Raw genomic sequence first — 22016 nt, 5'->3', positions numbered from 1 at the left:
GCCACCATCACAAATGTTGTAAAGACCACAGAAGGTCCAAGAGTGAGCAAGGTCAAAGACTGAATTATCTTTTTGCCCCTGAATAGTTCAACATCTCTCTTGTTCAATTCAGAGCACATTAGATTATAAGGTCAGCATGAAATGGGGAATCATTAGATTTATATCTCTAAAACTGGAGGAAAAAATGGAGACTCTGTTATTTAGTATTCCCCAAATTAATGTTCATTTTATCAAATGAAAATTACGTCTCATTGAATCCCCAGGGGAAAGGCTATTGTTATTCACATCAATTTACATAGAACCATTAGGAGAGAAATATCTCTATTTTTTTCCAGCTTTGAGAGAACATGTATTTTAACTTCCATAGTGGCATACAGGCCAACTGGGTTAATCTAGTTTGCATATTCATGAAGTTTGAAAATCAATGACAGCTTCTCTCCAAGAGAAGACAAACTTATACAATTCTATCCAATTGTATAATGGACAGGTATGTAAGCTTTTGAAGTAAATGGTACATGCATTTTTCTAAAAGAAATAATTGTGCCAGATTAATTTGATTATAATCATACTAGAAAGAAATTTCATAAATAGGAAAATGTATACATTTTACATTAATTGTTTTGTACAAGGAGCCAAATTAGCATATATGCAAATATTACAAACAACCTACTCTCCCATTTTCAGGTATGCCTGTTTTGAAAAAATATGTGACAACTGTTATCATCTTCTTGATTACAAATGAGTTGATAATTACCTTTTTAAAGGAACTGTAAACTAATATTTTAAATTTTCTCACACATGGTCACTTAATAGGCAAATATTAAAATATAAAAATATTGCAGTTTTGGAACAAACATCTGCTATTTTCATTTGAAGACATGTTATCTTTTATTTGTTTTTGATTCTGTTGAATGAATTAAAGAAGTGCACAGTGATTTCAGATCCTTGGATGGTAGAAAAAGTACATTTCTTCCCGTGAAATAAGTTTGTTACCTCATTAGGATGATGTGGCTGAATGTTCACAATGGTAAGCATATTTCCAGAATGATAAATTGATATTTTCTTCAGAAACAGTGAAACTTGCACAAATTGGTCAAGCCAGTCCTATATATTATCTAACTCGAGATGGATAATTTAAGGAACAGTATAAACATACCCCAAATCCTTATGAAATTAAATCATAAATGAATGGTCACATTGTTATAAATTCAAAATAATGATTTAATTCTGGAAATTGATGAAATAATTGCCATCAGCCCGCTTGTTAATATGTTACAGAAATAGCATTATGCAAATCAGGAAGCTTTAAGAGACAAAGCTAATGTGGACATTTGTATAGCCTTGTTTCCTACTTTAAGAAATTTCAAACAATCTAGAGGCTTCGTTTAGATCCAAAATTATCTCTGGGATGTGCCAGGGAATTTGGACGACTAATGAGTTGGATCAGCAACCCAAATATCAAGAGTTCATACCAAATGATTGAGTATTATGCATCTAAACTTTTCAGTGAAATATCCAACAGATTTCATGCATGTTTGAATTATAAGTGTTGATGCTATGAGGGAAGCTGATTCTGTATAGCATTGGTTCAATACCTGGAAGAAGTATTTCTACTACATTGATTAAACTTTGAAGAAGGCAACAATTCAAAAATCATTTTGCTTTTTAGTGTTTATTTTTAATACGTTACCCTGCCTTTAAAAAGCAGAGTTACTATAAAAATAAGGGGGTTGGCAAATATTTCTAAGATCAACCCTGAATCTTTAAATTATTTACTTTGATGATCCATCAGGTGAAATGCAAAGTTGAATTATTAAATGGTGTAGACTTCGTGTGCTGCTTGATCTGAGCAATAGGAGAATTGCATCATCTCTTACCAGTGACGTCAGCAGCCATTAACCCTTCCGCTCTGATGACTTTCACCTGGAGAAATCCCACATCTTTCAGGTTGTGAAATATCCTCAATGGGCTCTGAAAGACCCCAACATCAGTATTAGAAAAGGGAGGTCCCAAGGAGTCTTAAAGAGTGTGCTGAGAAAACATTACATTTTTTAGTTTATCTTCAGACTTTGGGGGTAAGAAGATCAACATTAAACATTAATTATTTTTTTTTTACTATTTTCCTCTTGGTGAGTTTTGGAAATTGCATGCACTAGCTGAGGATTAAATTACCTAAAGACTGTTTTCTAGTATTTATTTCAAAAGACTTATGCAATTCTACATAAGAACTTAAGTAGTTCTACATAAGTAAAATACATACATAATCTTTTAACATAAATCAAGTTGATGACTAAAAATAAATTCAGGCTGGGAGCGGTGGCTCACGCCTGTAATTCCAGCACTTTGGGAAGCTGAGGCTGATGGATCACAAAGTCAGGAGTTCAAGACCAGCTTGGCCAAGATGGTAAAACCCCCTCTCTACTAAAAATACAAAAAAAAAAAATTAGCCAGGCATGGTGGAGGGCACCTGTAATCCCAGCTACTCGGGAGGCTGAGGCAGAGAATTGCTTGAACTCAGGAGGCAGAGGTTGCAGTGAGCCAAAATCATGCCATTGCACTCCAGCCTGGACGACAGGGCAAAACTCCAACTCAAAAAAGTAAAATAAATTCAAAATAGTGAGTAATTTTTCTTAAATTTATAGTTGTATTTGCCATTTTAGTATGTATAGAATGGAAACTTTGATGCTGCATAAGGGGTTCAAGGTGTCATTTGTGTTTCTTCAGTATAAATTACCCTTCCACCATCATGAATCTACACCACACACACACACACACACACACACACACCCCAATGTGGATAATTGTTACTATATAATTAGATTTTCTGAAAGAATAAAAAAAAACACATTTACTCCCATAAACAATTATCAATAAATGGTGAACAATAAATTATGGAATAGATATGTCTGTTTCCTTTTTTCAATCTCCTCTAGCAAGCACACCACTCCAAGAAATATTTTCATCTGTAGATATAATGGTTTGGAGATTAGTGGGGTTTTTAAAATTTTTTTATTTTTATTTTTTTAGAGACAGGGTCTAACTCAGGTTGGAGTGCAGTAGCGTGATAATAGCTCACTGTAACTTCCAAATTCTGGGCTCAAGCATTCCTTCCACTTCAGCCTCCTGAGTGGCTGGAACTACTAGCATATTTGCTTATTTTTGGTGCAACCATACTTGGTTAATTTGTTTTTAAAAACATTTTAAATTCTATAGAAAAAGTCTTGCTATGTTACCCAGGATAGTCTCCGATTCCTGGCCTCAAGTGATCCTCCAGCCTTGACCCCCAAAGTGTTGGGATTACAGGCATGAACCACCACTCTCAGGCTAATTATCAATATTAAATCTCACGTTGTTGGATATGTAACGCTCTTCAGTCTTTAGGGGTAAGAAGGTCAACATTAAGTTAATTATTTTTTTCTACTATTTTCCTCTTGGTGAGTTTTGGAAATTGCATGGGCTAGATGAGGATTAAATTACCTAAAGACTATTTTCTAGTATTTATTTCAAAAGACTACTGTAGTTCTACATAAGTGAAAGACAGACACAATCTTCTACAGTCAATCAAAATGATGACTAAAAATAAATTCAAAAATAAATTGATGACTAAAAATAAAAAATTTTCTTAAATTTATAGTTTTATTTGCTATTTTAGTATGTACAGAAGTATGGAAACTTCAATAGAAAAAATGGATCCAAATGATAAAATCTATTTCACTTCATAAATTAATAACGGTGGTGTTTTATAAGTGTAGCACTTGAAGGAATTAAAAGAGGGAAACCAATACAATAATTCAGAAGTCTAATTAATGGGCACAAATACTTTGAGAGTAAAATGAACCAACAGAATGCTAATGTGCATTTGTTTATTTATACTTCGTAGCATTTTTCTTACAACGCGATCAGCACTTCTACTCAGTAAATCAAAGGTACTTCTTTTTCATAATCTATAAAATGTTTTATAATCAGAGAACATAACATACTTTTGCATAATAAAGTTAGCTATTAAAATGTTACTAGAGTAAAAAGCACTCCCATCACCATATTAATAATGTGAGAATACTGACAAGCAAAAGCTTACTGTGATAGGAACTTTATCAGTCCCGCATGACCAGTCATTGTTTACACTGAAACTATGACCTTGGTATACTGAGAGGAGGAAATGTGGATATATGAGTAATCTCACAGCCTAACTTTTTATAAGAGTGTTTAGCATGAGGATTAACTGTTAATCTTTTATTGTTTTTAAACAGTTATTTATCACCAAAAATCTATTTAAAATACTCAGGTGACAAGGTTCAGTAAAAATGCACTTCTCTCTCCATTTAAATTCCTGTAACTGAAGGGTTTCACCGTGGGGGCATTAGACAGCAGGGTATAATTCAGAGGTTTGTAGGCATGTTGTGTTCCTACAGTAACAGCAAGTTTGGAAAGTTTCTTATCTCAGAGCTTACACAATGTTGTAAATCAGATAAGTCTCTGACCCTAATGATGGGGAACAGTTTTATCAAAAAAAATGGTTTCTATACTTTAATTTTCAGAGGCAATTTAAATCAAGTTCTATTTTGACTAAAACAAATATAATCAGTCCTTATGTCTGAGAATCATTTCACATTGGTAGCCTCATTCCACAGACATATTGTCTTCAGGTGCTTTGGCTCTGATCCTCTGCTTCCCATTTGGAGTAGTAATTATTGTTTGAAGGTTTCATTTCCCCAAGTCAGCTGACACTCCATAATATATTGCAAATTTCAACGGTTAAGGCCAGTGACACATCGATTATAATAAGAAGTAATAAATAAATACATTGGTTTAAAAATGTAACTTCATCAAGAGGTATTCCTGCCTTGCTATTTATGGTTATTTTAGAAGGCCTAAAAACCCGGATGGCTTCTGAAGCCAGAAATTTCCATAGCAGAGGAATCTATGATTTGCTGTGAATCCTTTCAGCCCTCAATAGATGGGAAAAGATTGAAATGCTCTGGAGAGGAGTCCTCTTTATTTTTTTAATGAAAGGCTGTATAATATATTTTCTCTATGACTGCAGCAGCTGTCAGGGAGAGCATCTCAGTTCAGCTCTATTACGGGAGAGGCAATACCCCATCCTATGGCATCGAGATGCTCTGAGGGGCCAGAGCTGATTGACAGCTTGTCACCGTGACGTCTTATTCCATCTCTGTTATGGAGAAAATTAATGTCACACCACCAGCCTTATGACCCGCTGTCATCTTAGAACCGCTCACCTTTTATCAATGCTCTAAATAACATTTCAAGCCCATCGTCTCACGGTGGACAATCCGGTCAAGGGACATTAAATCAGATGACTGTGAAATGTCATAATAAAAATGGAATGCTAACAACTTCTTCTCTAAACTAGCTCCTCTGGTTTTTAAACTGTGACAAGGGGGAGCAAGGGTTCAGCATACCCGTTCTGAAAAGGTCATACAATTGCTCTTGGTCTACTACCCATTACTACCCGCCCCCTATTGACCTTCCCTCATTTCCTCCCCCTAAAAGAGGAAAAAAAAAAATGGAATTAGCCATCTTCTCAGAATGTGGTGATCAAAAAATGGCTCACAGAGTGATGTTTGTTTACTTTGTGGGACTTCAATCCTCAGCAATGAACAGCTAAACAGCAGCAATGGAGGGCTTTGTTTAGGGCTGCTTCATATCAGAGTGGGGGCAATTCATCTGCTCCCCTGACAGTGACCAGTGTCAAACTCCCAAGTTTGACCTCAACTTTTAAAAATACACATGTTCTTGCAGGAAAATATAGAAATAATTCTCCAAACAACCTCCATTATATGTTTCTCCAAAACAAATGATATTTCAGATGTGATGTGCCATTCATTCATTCATTTCATGATCCTTGTTATAAAAAGGAAACACACTGAAGCCTGATCCATGGGTCTTTGTCATTTCATGGCTATGAGTAAATATAACAGATGTGCTATGTTGCACATAGTGGCTTAGCAGCAGGTATGTCTCTAGAGGGAGGTATAGGCCTCTGCCTGAAAATCAAGGCTGAAAAAAAAAGTATGTTTAAACATGGTTCGTTTTTTAATATATTGAGCAGAATACAATGTGAGAATTAAGTCAAACGTCTGCATAATATTTTACATTTTATTGAAAAAAGACATGGAAACAAATACTCAAATTCTGAATGGAAATGGCCAGTTGCCATTCAGTCATCCAGTAAAAAGAAAAAAAATTAATAATAGGTGGATTACTTCTAATTACCTAGGCAGCAATATCCCTTAATATATGGGATAATATCAAAATATTAATTCATCAACTATAGTATTATAATGCCTAGAAGAATTTTTATATTAATATACTGATTAACTCCATTAAAATTGTTGTAATTCACGAGGCTCACTTCTGGTAACAGAAGAATATGTTTTGGTGGATACCACAATGTAAAATAATCTTCATAATTGCAATTATATATTAGAAGATGTCACACAATATCTTAGGCTCTTAGGTAGTTTAAAAATATATACTATTTAGCCTTGCTAAGTCACCTCTATTAAACTGTTTATGATAACACCATTGGTGGATGAGTTGTACAAGCATTAGCAGACAGCTGATTCAGTGGAGATAGCCAGAATAAATTTGCTGAAGCGCACATCCTGCTAATCTGTTTGAAGAATATTGTAGAGCATTAGTACCAGCACTTCATGTTATCTGCACAGCCTGATAAGGTACATCTTTATTAAATTCAGTTATTGAAAGGATGTCAGTCAGCAAATAGGAATATTTTAAAGTCCAAAAAAAAGTGGTTCTTTGTTAGTCGGAGCTTGGTTTCATGGCTGAGTGTCTAGAGGAGCCTTCTAAACACCTGGCGGCACTGTACAATACAAGCTTTGTCATTTTAAGTGGAAAAGCTTTTTCTCCCAGCTTCATGGGTACTAAGGCATTTACTTTTTCAAACCTCCATTGAGAGAGAATGGTGGAGTAAGAGCTCCCCTCTCTGTTGATTCAAGAAAACTACATGGTGGGAAATGTCCAGTGGGAGGATGCTGGGAAATAGTAAGATTTGGTTGTGAATATTTCAGTTTGGTAAAATTTGAGTAGGGTAGTCATTTTAGTGATTCACTATTCCATACTATCGTTCCACATTCGATCAAAAAGAAGGAGCCTTCCTTTAATTCGATTTCACATTCAATTAAAAAAATTAAAGAAATGAAGTGAGGCTTTCCTGAGCAGCTGGAAATAAAAATCACTCCTGTAAATACTCTTTAGTTACCAAGGTACTAATTACCGTAAGTACCATTAACTCCATCTCAAACTTGGAAAGACAAAGAAATTGTAATTGCAGCTACAAAGAATCAATAAATTAATTTTAAAGTCATGTTATGTAAACCTGGCCTTCCTTTATGGGCAGCATCCCTGCATGATAAAATCATTGAGTAAAATCTCAGAATCCAGAATTTGCTCTGGAAGGGATTCTAGAGAAGATCAAGTCTCTAGAAGACTTGGGTGGGTAATGCAAGTGCTTCTGCAAAGGTCTGGGTGGCATTTATTTTCACTCTGCTTTTTACTTGTGCCAATTCTTCCATCAGACAGCTTCTCAGAAGTACTTCTGTCCCTCCTGGTAAATTGTTTACAACCTCTTCTAGTCACATGTGGCTCTAGAAGGAGGAGGGTTACATACGTACATATCTCTTTAATATCTCCTCTCGTTCCTTCTGGTCCTCCAGGGAGTTGACGGAGAGGTCAGAGATGCTGACTGTGGCTGATGCTGTCAGAGTGACCAGCAGCACCAGGTGTCCCTCACCCTCTTCCAGCTGCAACTCCAGCTTGTGCGTCTGTTCCCTACTGAGGGCTGACAGGTCGACCTGGCACCTAGAGACAAATGTTTTGAATCAGCAAGTGGCCTTTTTTGTTTTTTGGGTTTTTTTTTTTTTTTTTTGCCATATCAAACAGCTGTTCAGAGCTCTATGAAAAATAAATCAATAGAAATATTATTTGGACCACTGGAAGAAAACACCTTTCAAGTCAGCTGACTTTCTTAACAAAATTCAGACCCTAATTATCATAGGGTCTGTGATTGTTTATTTCCTGTAAGATACAAAAACTATGCTAATCTGAAATTCTACTATTACTCACTGTCACGGTATTCATAAAGTGGTAAGGACTTCCTATCTCTAGGTGGCCTAAGGAATTAGGTCACTGGGGCTTTGCTTATAGAAAAATGATGTGAGCTATCTAGAGAGACCAACAACTAAAATTCTGAATTTTTGTGTTACTTTTAAAAAATGGATGTTTCCCCCTCATTCATAAATGTTATTAAGCAGTGAATAGAATATGTACCATTGTGATGCCATACGTTTTACATTTTTTAAAATCATGTCAATATATTCACAGTACACTGTATAAATCTAAATAAAAACACATAAATCTCCTTAAAACATAATAGCTCGAGTGTTATGCACCTGAGTTGTGCTAAGAGGGACTTTCTAATGTGGCAGTGCATGCTCTGTATGCCACTCTCTCAGAGCTAATACCTTGAAAACGCTTTTCATAAAAATGTCAATTGATTTTGAAGAGAAAGGTAATGTGGTGACCACAAGGCTAATAAACTGAGAAAGGTGGCAGGCATGAGTAAAAGGCATTTAAAACAGGAAATAGCCAATTATAAGAATAAATGTGGTAACCTACCATAAACTGGGTGGTCAGAGACAGATTAAACTCTTGCTGTTTCTTATTCCTCACACTATTTGGTATTTATGGTTCTGCTTTTAAACTAAACTCCTATGGACAGTGTTTCAAAGCTTATAGTTGAGTTCAAACATCTCTTTAGCAAGAGTGATCGCAGATATTGAACCGAAGTCCAATATTTCAATAGGCCTTTTATTTTTGCCTATTGGTTAATATGAGGGATGTCTGGGACTAGATACAAATGGGAGGAAGAGGAATATTGATGTAAGAAAGGAAAACAATAAGCAATGCCCTGGTCAGTGGCAGAAAGTCTGTGTGTACTAAATGCTAACTATTGAGAAATTGAGAGATTAGAGTCTGTACAAGTCTGGAAACATCTTCCTGAAGTTAGAATATATGTCAAATAACTGCACTGTTTCTGCTATCACAATACCCATTCCAAGGTACTCTTGTGCTGTCTCCTCAAACTCTGAAGGGTGAAAAAACATATCACATCCCTTATCTCATATTTTAATTTTAATTGGAATTGAGTTCTTATCAATAACACCTGGAACAAATTGAGGTTAAAAATTTTTACAGTGGAAAACAACCATTCAAACACATTCTCTAATTTAAAAAAAAAGGTATTATCTTTAGAGATCTTTCCAGCACCTGACACACTGCTGGGCCCACAGTTTGTAACTCTGACTTGGATAGAGAGTATACTACTAGAGAATTGACGAGAGACTATAATTCAGGCAATATTTTTGGTTGGATACAGTTGGAACCAAAAAAAGTCTTTCGCTTACTTTGTTGTTTCTTTTTTTCCACTCACTTTGATCATGCATTTCCCGGTCCCTTCCTTTTTTATATGAAGCTGCGGCACTCTTAAAACACTAAAACACATTGATGTCTTCTGAAGGATTTTCTTCTATGCCCACCACCACTTTGTACTGATCATATAGATGTTGGTTTCTCTTAATTTATATTAGTCATTGCATTTAATGCTTTACGGGTGGGGAAGCTGCTCTCAAGATTATATAAGTTAGGCTTTGCAAACTGGCAGTTTTCAGACGGAATCTGATCCATAGATTTGTTGTTTTGCTTGTGCTAAAAAAGTTTTGAATATAAATATTTTTAAATACAAGGTAAATGTCCTCTGAATTAGTTACTGTTCCCCATACTGGCCTATTTCACTTAATTATTCTACCTTGCTCCAGTAGGCAGAAGGATTCGTGATTCTGGGAGTCTGGCTCTGTCACCCAGGCTTGGAGTGCAGTGGCCGGATCTCAGCTCACTGCAAGCTCCGCCTCCCGGGTTTATGCCATTCTCCTGCCTCAGCCTCCCGAGTAGCTGGGACTACAGGCGCCCACCACCTCGCCCGGCTGGTTTTTTGTATTTTTTTAGTAGAGACGGGGTTTCACCGTGTTAGCCAGGATGATCTGGATCTCCTGACCTCGTGATTCGCCCGTCTCGGCCTCCCAAAGTGATGGGATTACAGGCTTGAGCCACCGCGCCCGGCCAGATTCGTGATTCTTGCCGTCTCCTTAATTTACCAATGAGAAAACTGAGGCCAGGGAGGGTACATGACGGAGGTGAGACATATGGTTAGTTATTATCGGAGTCCACTTGAACCTAGGACTCTGGAATCCAAGATCTAGGCTTTTCTCCACCACTCTAAGTAATCATGCATCCCAGGAAGAAGCACTGTTAACAGTGCTTCTCAAACTGGGTAATATCTGGGCTTTTTTATTTTTATTTTAATTTTTTCGAGACCAGGTCTTACTCTGTTGCCTAGGTTGGAGTGCAGTGGTGCGATCATGATCATGGCCCACTGCAGCATTGACCTCCCGAGCTCGGGTGATTCTTCCCACCTCAGCCTCCAGGTAGCTGGGACTACAGGTGCGTGCCACCAGGCCTGGCTGATTTTTTTTTTTTTTTTTTTGGTATTTTTTGTAGAGATGGAGTTTTGTCATGTTGCCCAGTCTGCTTTTGAACTCCTGGGCTCAAGCAGTCCACCCGGTTCAGCATTCTAAAGTGCTGAACGAGCCACCACACCCAGCCCTGGACTTTTTGAGACAGAGTCTTATGCTGTCACCCAGGCTGGAGTGCAGTGGCATGATCTCAATTCACTGTAACCTCTGTCTCCTGGGTTCAAGCGATTCTCGTGTCTCAGCCTCCCAAATAACTGGGATTACAGGTGCCCACCACCACACTTACTTTTTTTTTTTTTTTTTTTTTTTTTTGTATTTTTAGTAGAGCTAGGCTTCACCATGTTGACCAGGTTAGTGTCAAACTCCTGACCTCAAATGATCCACCCACCTTGGCCTCCCAAAGTGCTGGGATTACAGGCATGAGCCACCACACCCAGCTGACTTTTTCCCCTCAAACCTTTATTTTAGGTTTTGGTGGGCACATGTACAGGTTTGTAATATAGGTAAACTCTCCTGTCACAGGGTCTTGTACAGATTATTTTGTCACCCAGGTACTAAGCCTAGTACTCAATAGTTACTTTTTCTGATCTTCTCCCTCCTCCCAAACTCTGCCCTCAAGGAGACCCCAGTGTCTGTTGTTCCCCTCTTTGTGCCTGGACTTATTTTTAACAGAAAGAATTATCTCAGTTTCCAAGTATGAAAATATGTTATTTTTATGCTTTAAAAATATATATAAACCAGAGAAGAAAGCTATAAATTATTGTTCTTATGTGATGATTAAGAAAAATTTATAAATTGAATTTTGAAACTATGAAATAAATTTAAATTAACAATATAAATTTATAGGGAATATTATGCTTTTCTGTAACAACTAAAATTTTAGTATTGGGTGTACTCATAGAAATAGTTTATCTCAGGTCCTGTGCTATATTCAGTGTTTCAGAATTTTGACTTTAATAATTCCAATGTAGAGAATGTCCGTTTTCATAAATATATCAGACAAGAGAGTATTTAATGACTTTAAGGTTCTTTGTGCTAGTTAAGGTTATTCGGATCTCTTATTTATCTAAATATTCTACTCGAGAGTAAGATGCCATTTTAAATGAAGTATCACCTAGAACTAAGCAAAGTTTTCTTGTTAGCTTGAGGATAAACTTAAAGCTTCACTGATGGGTATCAAATCAAATTGTTGCTGGAATTGGGTGGGGAAAAAGCATTTGCTACTCTCACATAACTTTTGAACAAATATGTTCAAGGATGGAACTCTTACAACATAGTCTAGTGCAATGTGAACACAGCACTAATTGCTATGGGGTAGATTCTTCTGTATTTGGCTCACTGGTACTGTTATGTCCTGAACAAAGGGAGGTTTCACTACCGTTTGAATATAGAAGTAATAAGTGGCCATCCAGATGGTTCAGGATAGGCACACAGTAATGGTTTTATAATGTTATCAAGATAAAAACGCAAAATCTAAAGAGCATCAAAACAAATTTATGAACTCCAAATATATGTTCACACATACATACACAGAGAAAAGATCTTGGGTTTGGGAGTCAGATTCCCTTGGTTCTAGACCTCAGTCTTACATTAATTAGTCATGTGACCTCTTTCAAGATAACTTATCCTCTTGAATTTCAGTTTTCTCATGTGCAGATGAACTTTAAATTCTCAAACCCTCAAATTCCACAATTTGTTGTAGCTCTATGTTTACATTTGCTGCATCTTCCTTTCTTTGCAATTCCACAAATCAAAAAGCTAAGAAAACAAAATTATCTATAGGCAGTGAAATATTATTCCTCAGATGTATTGCTAAAAAAACTTCTGAATGTTGGTGTAAGAAGGCATCTCATCTCATCTCATCTAATTTCAGACTGTATTGCAAAGAGCAGTAGGGTGTGCCTCAGAGGCCACTATGGGTGGCAGTGTGGGAAAAAGGGGTGTAGACTATCCTCTTTGGTTCACAGAGCAGCTCCCCTGACATCTGTTTTTTATTGAGGGTTGGTATCTGTGGTTTGAAAACTTACCTGACACAGCTTACATAGCTCCCTAGGCTCTCCAGGAGCCATGGTCTCCTGAGTCCTCAGCTGTTCGCTTTGCCTCAGCTGCTCCTATGGCTGTGCCTCCCCAAAGGGCTGCTCTTCATCCCAAACCCATGCCTGGGTCCTCATGGGTCTCCCACCTAGGGCTGGCTGATCTTTCACTATCCCAAAAGAGCTAGGCACTCCCCTTTTCTGCCAAGGTGCATTCAGGCCTAGCTGCCATATACTTTGAGTTTCTGACTTCCAAAGTTACTTCTGCACTTCTAAAGCCACTTCTAAAGCCACTTCTGCACTTCTGCACTGTGAAGATTGTATCTGGCTCCCAGATCAGCTGCCAAGGAAGCTGCATGAAACAATGCAGAAGTTATCTCCTTGTAGGGTGAACTGTGATCAATGTAATAGGAGATGGGAAGACAATGTCCCTCTCCTCTTCCCTTTCACAAACTATGCCAAAATGTAATTCTCCACATGGCCTGTGCACATGTGGCCATATGGATGCACCTGCTAAGCAGCCAGCTATATCTCTGAAATACCAGGAACAGTGACCAACTCATGAACATACTTCCTTTCATTGCTTCCTAGTATTCCCTAGAAATACTAGTATTCCCTAGTTCTTTCTTTCTCACTCTCACTGTCTGGGATGGTACCTCCTAATAAAGTACCAGCACTCAATCACTGCCTCATGCTCCATTTTTCTCGAGAAACTGGCCCAAGGCAAAAACCATTGCTACAGTCCAACCCTCTCCGTATGGATGTCTACAACACAAACTTGACCATGTCCCTCCCTGGCTTTGTACTATTTACAATATATCCTTAGCCAGTCAACAGTACCCTCCATGAATTACCATCAGCTTATGTGTCACTTGCTAATGCATTCTCTCTTACAACTTATCATTCCAGAAGCCTTATAATCCTCCCAACATCCATATTAGAATGCACCTGTTTCTTTATGTTTGGACAAGGCATGCCCTCAGCCTGAGATGATGTATCTCATCTTTGCATGTCTAATTTTTACCAATTCTCATTGAAATAACTTGGAGCTATCTTTCTCAATACCCTGAAATGCCTCGAGGGCAGGAACAATGTCTTATTCTCAGCGTATGGCACAGCAACTGGAATACAGCTGGTGCACCGTAAGTATTAAAGTACTATGCACAAGGAAATGGAGGCTCAGAGAGGCCAATAATTTACCCTCGGTGACAATGCTTGACAGTGGCAGAGCCAGTGCTAGTGTGTAATGTGCTCATTCTACCACTTCTATATTGTCTTCCTAGAAAGTGGTTTGACTTCTCCCCAATACTTATTTCACTCACTCATTAATTCATTCATTAACTATTCATTAAGTGTTTATGTCTTAGGTCTGCTTAGATTTGGAGATTCAACCCCTTCTAAACCTTCACGTTTCTCAGATCCTCACTTCAGAATGAGCATAGATTCTGTGTTACTTTGAAGAAAGTTATTTGACTTCAGAGTCCATGGCTGGGAGTTCAGAAAACTGAAATTTTAATAAATCCCAATTATTCATTAGTATTGTGATATTAAGCAAGTCACTTAAACTCTTCATACTTCAGCTTTCCTCATTTATTGAACGGAAATTTAAAAAAAAACATGCCTTCTCTTTGCAAAGAATTGTAAGAACACAGGAATCATGGATGAAAAAGTATTTTGAAAAGTTGAAAGTGCTATGTAAATGTGTTATCTAGTTATACTATCACATTTGCCTTAGTTTGATATTTGAAAATTCAAGTGATCTGCATCAAATTCAACTCATCAATTAATGAATCAACAGAATAACCAGAACAGACTCGAATCTAAAAGAGATTTTTGTATTAGTCTGTTCTCATGCTGCTAATAAAAACATACCCAACACTGGGTAATTTATAAAGGAAACAGGTTTAATTGACTCACAGTTCCACATGGCTGGGGAGGCCTCACAATCATGATGGAAGGTGCATGAGGAGCAAAGTTATGTCTTATATGTTGGCAGGCAAGAAGGCATGTTCAGGGGAACTCCCCTTTATAAAACCATCAGATCTCACGAGACTAATTCACTGTCACAAGGACAACATGGCAAAGACCCACCCGCATGATTCAATTACCTTCCACCGGGTCCCTCCCACAACAATGGGAATTATGGGAGCCACAATTCAAGATGAGATTTGGGTGGAGACACACAGCCAAACCATATCAATTTTAGAGCTACTTTCCCTCATTCTACAAATGCTTCCTCGTAGTCCCTGCCTCATGTTCTTTCTTTCTCACTCTCACTGTCAGGGATGGTACCTCGGAGACAGGAAAAAATAAGACTTAGAAAAATTAAGTGATAGCAAGAACTTGAACCATGTTTCCTGACTTCCATATCAGAGCTTGAAGTTCTCTGCATTTAAAAACAAACAAACAAAAAAAACTATATACATTTGAACTATTTAAGCACATGAAAGGAACAGTCATCATCTTTATATGGTGATGTTATCCTCTAAAACTTCAAGGAGAAAAATCTCAGCGTTCTGATCACCGTTTTTCTCCCCTGCCTTTCCATCTGCTGTCTCTGAACCAGTGACCCACAACATTCCTTCCCAGATGAAACAGTCTTGTGATTAGCACCCTAGGTGTGTTCGTATGAGTCCCCTGGGGTATAGAAAGTACATGTTAGAACCATTTGTAATTATTTTTTACCTTAAAAATAAGACAGAAATCAAGCCTCATCAATATCTAATACTCACATGAATACAGGTGGCTCATACATCAGCTAAGTCACACAGGCCTCAAGTATTTTGAGGGAGGCATAGGAGCTGCATGGCTAACACGAAGGGGTCGACGGTGGCACCCTTCGGGGCTCACTCGCCTTTCCTGAATTGCAGTTCATACATGACCTATTAAGTGGATTTAGAGATTATATAATCTAATTTTAACTAAACTAATCCTCACAAAATGGACAATTGGCTTTAAAAGATCCCACCAAAGGAACTGTGGATAGAAGATAACGCTAATTGAGCAAGCACAAGTGAACAGCAATGATAAACAAGAATCTGCCGAGCCGACACTTCTACTCCACTTGAGCTCTATGTCAGCCCCGTTATGGCTCACAAAGCAATGGTGCTAGAATCAGATCCGGCAAGGGATCTGCCAAAACAATCCAAAATTATCAAGAGGAAATTTCCATCAGCTCTCTTCAACAATGAACGTGTAAGTATATATTATGCCTTAAAATACTAACTAAAGAGATTTTGAAGCCATCATGGCTAGCAAAACATTTAAACATAAAACACTCAGAATGGGAAGACATGCCTCTATGAGGGGGGGCTTTTAAAAAGCACAAGTTTACTTAATTTTTATCAAATTGAATAATACATGTATGAAGCTTTTTGAGATTTCTTAATATATGAGAACTACTTTACATTTGCATAATATAACATCTTATAAATTAATATAATACATGACTCTTTGAAATGTTTGCATTAAAAAGATTCCATATGTAGCTGCTGAAGTGTTTTCAAGTTCCATGACTCTCCAAAGGTTTTTACTCTCTCTCTGACATTACAAAACGCTAAATGCTGTTATTGCCTTTCTGTTGTTAGAAGTTGTCACTGTTCAACTGTCTCTGGGGAGATTGCTTTATCTGGGTATACTTCTGCAAACTTCTATAATTCCCTATTCACTGACGTGAAGGTAAACTACACACTGTACCTACAGCAGTGTATGGAAACTGTCTTTGAGAACTTTGCCAATTATTTTAAAAATATTACAATCAGTACAGCCTTCCTGAGAAAATCTTTAGATGAACAAACAGTAACTCATGCAAGAAAAGGGATTAAATTCCTAATATATTTTGTTTAAGTTGAGTTTATGAAAAACCAATACAAAAATCAACGACAAACTCCATTCTTTATTTAAATATTGCCTGTGTCCCTAATGAACTATTTCACTCAATCATTAGTTTAAAAAAAATAGTAAAATACAATGATTTTATTTTTTTAAAAAATCCTCTCTTCCTTTTAGAATTTTCTGGCTAGCTGTCCTTGTGCTTTCAGATTAATAATGCAGTAGGATTTCTCCTGCTCTTATTTATGTAGAAAGTAAAAGAAGCATTATAGTTTTGGTGTCACAAATAAAAAACATTCCAAATCAGAATCTATGGAGTGTCAAATGCTCAAATGCATTGACTTTCAACCTTAAGAAAACATTAGTTTGGTTTTTATCCAAAGTCAAAGGCTATTTTCCTCATTTGCCACACTGAACTTGAACGCACATTCGTGTGCATCTAAACAGCTCACTTTCTCTTCTCCTCAGCAGTAGAGAGAGCCACAGATTTATTTTTATGGCTGTAGATTTTGAAAGCATTTTTTCTTCCCCCAGAACTTACCAGTTCAGAATACTTTTTTCTTATCATATACCATTAATAAGAATTTTGTTAAACTTAAGCCCTTGACTCAAGTTTACATTGGTAGCATTTGGTTGTCACGGGTAGCACCAAATGCCCAGGCCCTTAGAACAATGCAACAAAGTCAGTAGCAATTCACCAACCTAAAATATATGTACCCCAAATCAACACCACTTTAAAGATAAACAAGCATTTTGCACACTAATAAATAATGCTGTAAATCTTTCTATATTGGATGGCAAATAACTCCAACTGAATAAAATTGCATGACACAGGATTTACTTATTCTGCACGTTCAGAAAAACAACTTGTTCTCTGACAGCACTCATTCTTGGCAATTTACCGCAGCTGTCAGCAGTCAATTTGTTCACATTACTGCTCTGCATAAAAGTGTAACAATCATGGGGATTTATTAGCTGATTATCGTAAAGGGGGCAGTCAGTCTTGCCTGCCAAAATGCAGGTGATCAGAAAGTTAAATAATTACATGCAGATTAACATTATTTCACCTTCACTTGAAAACTGTAGTTCAGCGACAGGTAAAATTTGTCGTTTAAACTTGCAATATGGTGTGCATCACCTAAGTTGGTTTACCGAGTACTTGGCATTTTACTGAGCACCCCATGGCTCTGGGACAACAAGCTGAATACAAGAGTGTGGTGAAATAAGCATGAGCTTTAGAGTAAGGAAACTCTGGATTTGAGCCTCAGATCAATCACCCCACTGGCTGAGCAACCTCTTCACTGCCCTCAGCCTCACTATTTGCATCTGCAAAACTGGTATAATATGAACCATCCCTGCTACCCCAGAGTGTTGAGCTAATGTGTATAATAGGGCCCTGTAGGTTGTAAAGCATTATTATTATTGTTTCTTTCCATTTATGGTAAATTTACTTTTGTGTAAAGTTTTACAACCAGATAGCTCTGTAGATATCATGATGATGAAAAGTTACAGTAAGTGTCTTGGTAAATGTACAGCCTACTTTTTCCCCAAACATGGCCATTTATTATTACTGAAGTATAAAGATTGTTCAGACACTTTTATACTTTAACTAATTCATTATTCTCTTTTGCATTATATTCAATCATCTTTCCACAATTACACTGAAACTTTCTTACCTTCAACTAAGTCATGTTGTTCTAATTGCCTTTCAATTAATGCCTGGTGTCAGATCAGCATTTGTCTGACAAAAGCCATAATTTCCAGTGTTAAATCAAGCTTCAGGGATTTATATTCAAACCCAGGAAATATTTGCTGCGTGCTTGGTGCCAGATACTTGCTTAGGTATGGAGTACGTTGCAGTGAACAAAACACTCAAAAAATCCCTGCCCTTGTGGAGCTTACCTTCTAATGAGGGAAAATAAATGATAACATAAATGAGATGCATAGTTTGCCATATGGTGGCTGCTTTAATGGAGAAAAACAGAGCAGAATAGCGGAATGGGATGCCAAGAAAAGCAGGTTCAATTTTAAATAGGCTTGGTATGGATACCTCCCTGATGAGACATTGGTGCACAGATCTAAAGAAGATGAAGAAGCAAGGCAGGTGAGTGGATCCCTGAAGAAAGTTAGATAGAGGGAAAGGTCCTGAGATGGGAGGGTGTCTGGTATGCCTTGAGGAACAGCAGAGAGGCCAGCTGGCTGAAAGTGAGTGAAGGACGGGGAGAGGCAGAATAGCAGAAGTTCATGGTAGACAAGCAACAAGGCCAGATTGTGCAAAGTCTTATAGGCCACTGAAGGGACTTCGGTTTTCCCTAGATTACAATGCAAAACAATTAAAGGGTTTGGAACAGAGGAGTTAAGTTACTTCATTTTTGTTTTAGAAATATTACTCTGGCTGCTAATTGGAAACAGACTGTTGTGGGAGGGGAAGTGTGGAAGGAAGAACAGGAGGCTGTTGCTATTGTCCATAAGAAAGTTGATGGTAGCTTCAACTACAATAATAATGATAGAGATGATGAGAGGCCGAGAATCCTCAATATGTTTTGAAGAAAAATTATCAGGTTGCTGATTGATTTGATGAGAGTGAGAGAAAGAAAGGAATCAAACATGGTTCCACGATTTTTGGTGTTAGCGACAAATAAGAGAAGCCTGAAGGAAGAGCAGAAGTCAGAAAGAGGTGTGGGACTGGAGGTTAGAAGTTTAGCTTTGCACATTCTAAACTGGAGAAACCTATTAGACTTCCACATAGTGATATCAAGCAGGCAGTGCAATACAGGAATCTGGAATGCAGAGAAGAGTTATGGAGTGGAGCTGGGCTCTTGTGAATGGATGAAGTCACCATGGGAGCCAGTACAGATGAAGAAGATGCCCAAAGAGTGAGCTCTGAGGCTTTCCAGAACTACATGAGGGGATGAGGAAACACCTGCAAAGGAGACAAGAAGGAGCATCCAGTGAGGTAAGAAAAAAACAAGGAGTATGCGTTGTCCTGGGAGGCAAGTGAAAAATGTGTTTCAAAGTAAGGAAGCGGTCAGCTAAATACAGCACTGCTGCTGGGGCAGGTTAGACGAAGGTTGAAAACTGGTCATTGAATTGAACAACGTGGTGGGCTTGGGTGACATTGACAGGAGCAGTTTTGGTGGATTGCTAGGGGCAAATGCCTGACTATATTAGTTCAAGTAAGAATGGAAGTTGGAGCTGGGCGCAATGGCTCACACCTGTTAATCCCAGCACTTTAGGAGGCCGACGCCAGTGGATTGTTTGAGTTCAGGTGTTTGAGGCCAGCCTTGGCAGCATGGCAAAACGCTGCCTCTACCAAAAATACAAAAATTAGCCAGGCATGGTGGTGCATGCCTGTGGTCCCAGCTACTCGGGAGGCTGAGGTGGGAGGATTGCTTGAGCCCAGGAGGTGGAGGTTGCAGTGAGCCGAGATCACACCACTGCACTCCAGCCTGGATGACAGATCCAGACCCTGTCTCAAAAACAAAAACAAAAACAAAAACTAAAGAATGGAAGTGGGTAAAGTTCAGTACTAAAATAGTTTTAACTCTTTGACACTCCAGATTTGCAAGTGGCTCTTTCATTCATAGCCACTCTTGTTCTTATTAAATATTATGAAACAAACAAACTCTGTTATTGAGTTTGCATTTACAAAATATATTATAAAAATCATTATATATCACCAAAAATGGAAAATAAAATAGACAATTATAAACCATAGCATAATAAACTCGTTTATATAGATAATGTAATCCATACAAGTGTTCTCAAATTTGGGACTCAGTTTAGACAGTACCCTTAAAAAATGTTACTAGCCATCAAAGGAATAGTATCACCCTCTATGGCCAACTTTAAACTTACTCACAAGCCTCCAGCAAATTCCTAGAATAGTCTCTACTTTCAAAATTAACACAGACACAGAATGTTGCAGTGAGAGTTGCAAAAGAGGACAGAAGATTATGATGACAGTTTTATGACTGTTACTTTACCCGGAGTACTCAAATTTAAATGGAAAGTAAGTCAATTGTCTTTGAAACTATTCTAGGAATTAAGTAATTCTATTATAATCTGTATTATCTCCACTGTTTCCATGAAAGTTTCAAATAAATAAACACAGTTGCCTGATACTTAGGTATAATAATATGTTGCTTTTCAGCGGCAGGATGCTTTTAAAGAACAATTTAACAAGCGTCAAGTTAGAGACCTAGAGTTTTCAGTGCTATCTGGATATCAAAAAGATTTGAAATGATGATGCATCACAGTTATTTCTGCAAAAGGCAACCTTGCTAATTTAGGAGTGTGCAACATGTTTCTATTGTCCATCTTTCAGTACCTCAAAATTCAACACTCATTCCTTTCATTGTGTAAACCAGTATAAACCACTACTCCAGAGCTGTCTTGTCTATACCTGTGCTCATTTCACTCTAGCCTTTTGGGCTTAATTTGCTTTCATAGGCAATTAAGTTTGGTATATGACCGAAAGTAGACTTCTCTTTTTCAAGCCTCCACAGGCATCTGGAACAATCCCTCTGATCTTCCATCCAGCAATTTGTCACTGTTTTCTCAAAAATTAGCCAAAATATGAAAAACCTTTAGGAACAAGGTGAAGTGAGATAGTTAGGTCCACCCCTCTGTCAACCATGTCTGCCCTTGAAGAACTCATAATGTTATTAAGTGAGGAAAAGAAAATGATCAGTCCCAATTGGCCTGAGAATTTTCAGTTTTTAAATTGGAAAATTCTTACCAAAGGAAAAAAATATATAAAAGAACATCTGTCATTATACAAAAAAATAGAGAGAAGAAGGGATATGAAGGAATGTAATATATACCTAGAAATACAGGAAGACAGTATATTTACAGCATAATCTTCATTATTTTACCAAGATAATAAAGTTTGAATACAAAGAAATAAGGTAGAGGTAGCAAGTTACACATGCCCATCATTCTGATTAACTTGTGGTCACCAAATATAACTAATGTTATTATAACCAAAGAAAATGAACTCATCATTTGAGGAATAGCTACATAGTACCTGCTCGAAAGAGCTCATGGCCTATTGAGGGAGACAGAATCTTAGATATATAATTATAATGAAATGCATTTAATGTATTAACAGATGTGGTATATCCCAAAGAGAACAAGATAAAACTTTAAGAAAACTCTGAAAATAGTGTTTTAATTAAGGGAAAAACATGTGCAATAAAGGCCTGTGCTTTAAAAAGGCTTGAAATGTAATGTAGTATTAGATTATGGTGGTGTTTTCCAGGTTCACTTTACAAGTAAAATAGTAAAGGCTGCCTGAAGCTCATTTTTGACCGCTCACTATATAATCCTATGAAGAAGACGATACATATATAACTGCATCATAAAAAAATCAAGAGACAAATATGTTGGACTGGATTCCTGTTCTTACTTTTCCAGAGTATAATTTATTTTACTCTTAGGATGTATAAATTTTCTTCAGGCTGTATGTTTAAAGACTTGGAATTTCATGTAAGCTACAGTGAGGAAAGAATTTTTTTTTTATTTAAAAAATTAACAAATTTTTCGGTACACCACACTTTATTTCAATATTGGCATG

The 22016-nt window shown here is 37.3% G+C and overlaps 1 protein-coding gene across 17 annotated transcripts in view; it reads right to left on the bottom strand.

The window, feature by feature from the left end:
- Positions 1 to 22016, bottom strand: part of LOC105491971 (multiple C2 and transmembrane domain containing 1) — a 598621-nt gene that overhangs the window by 182071 nt on the left and 394534 nt on the right. For all 17 annotated transcript variants that reach the window (XM_071097827.1, XM_071097830.1, XM_071097833.1 and 14 more), the window contains 2 exons: positions 7659 to 7845; positions 1878 to 1971 (listed from right to left, as the gene is read on the bottom strand). In XM_071097827.1, coding sequence (XP_070953928.1) covers positions 1878 to 1971; positions 7659 to 7845 — 281 coding nt within the window. The remainder of the gene's footprint in view (positions 1 to 1877; positions 1972 to 7658; positions 7846 to 22016) is intronic.

The sequence above is a fragment of the Macaca nemestrina genome, chromosome 6 (assembly GCF_043159975.1).
Source record: "Macaca nemestrina isolate mMacNem1 chromosome 6, mMacNem.hap1, whole genome shotgun sequence".
NCBI classification, from domain to species: domain Eukaryota; kingdom Metazoa; phylum Chordata; class Mammalia; order Primates; family Cercopithecidae; genus Macaca; species Macaca nemestrina.
This window is presented reverse-complemented; position numbering and strand designations above follow the sequence as displayed.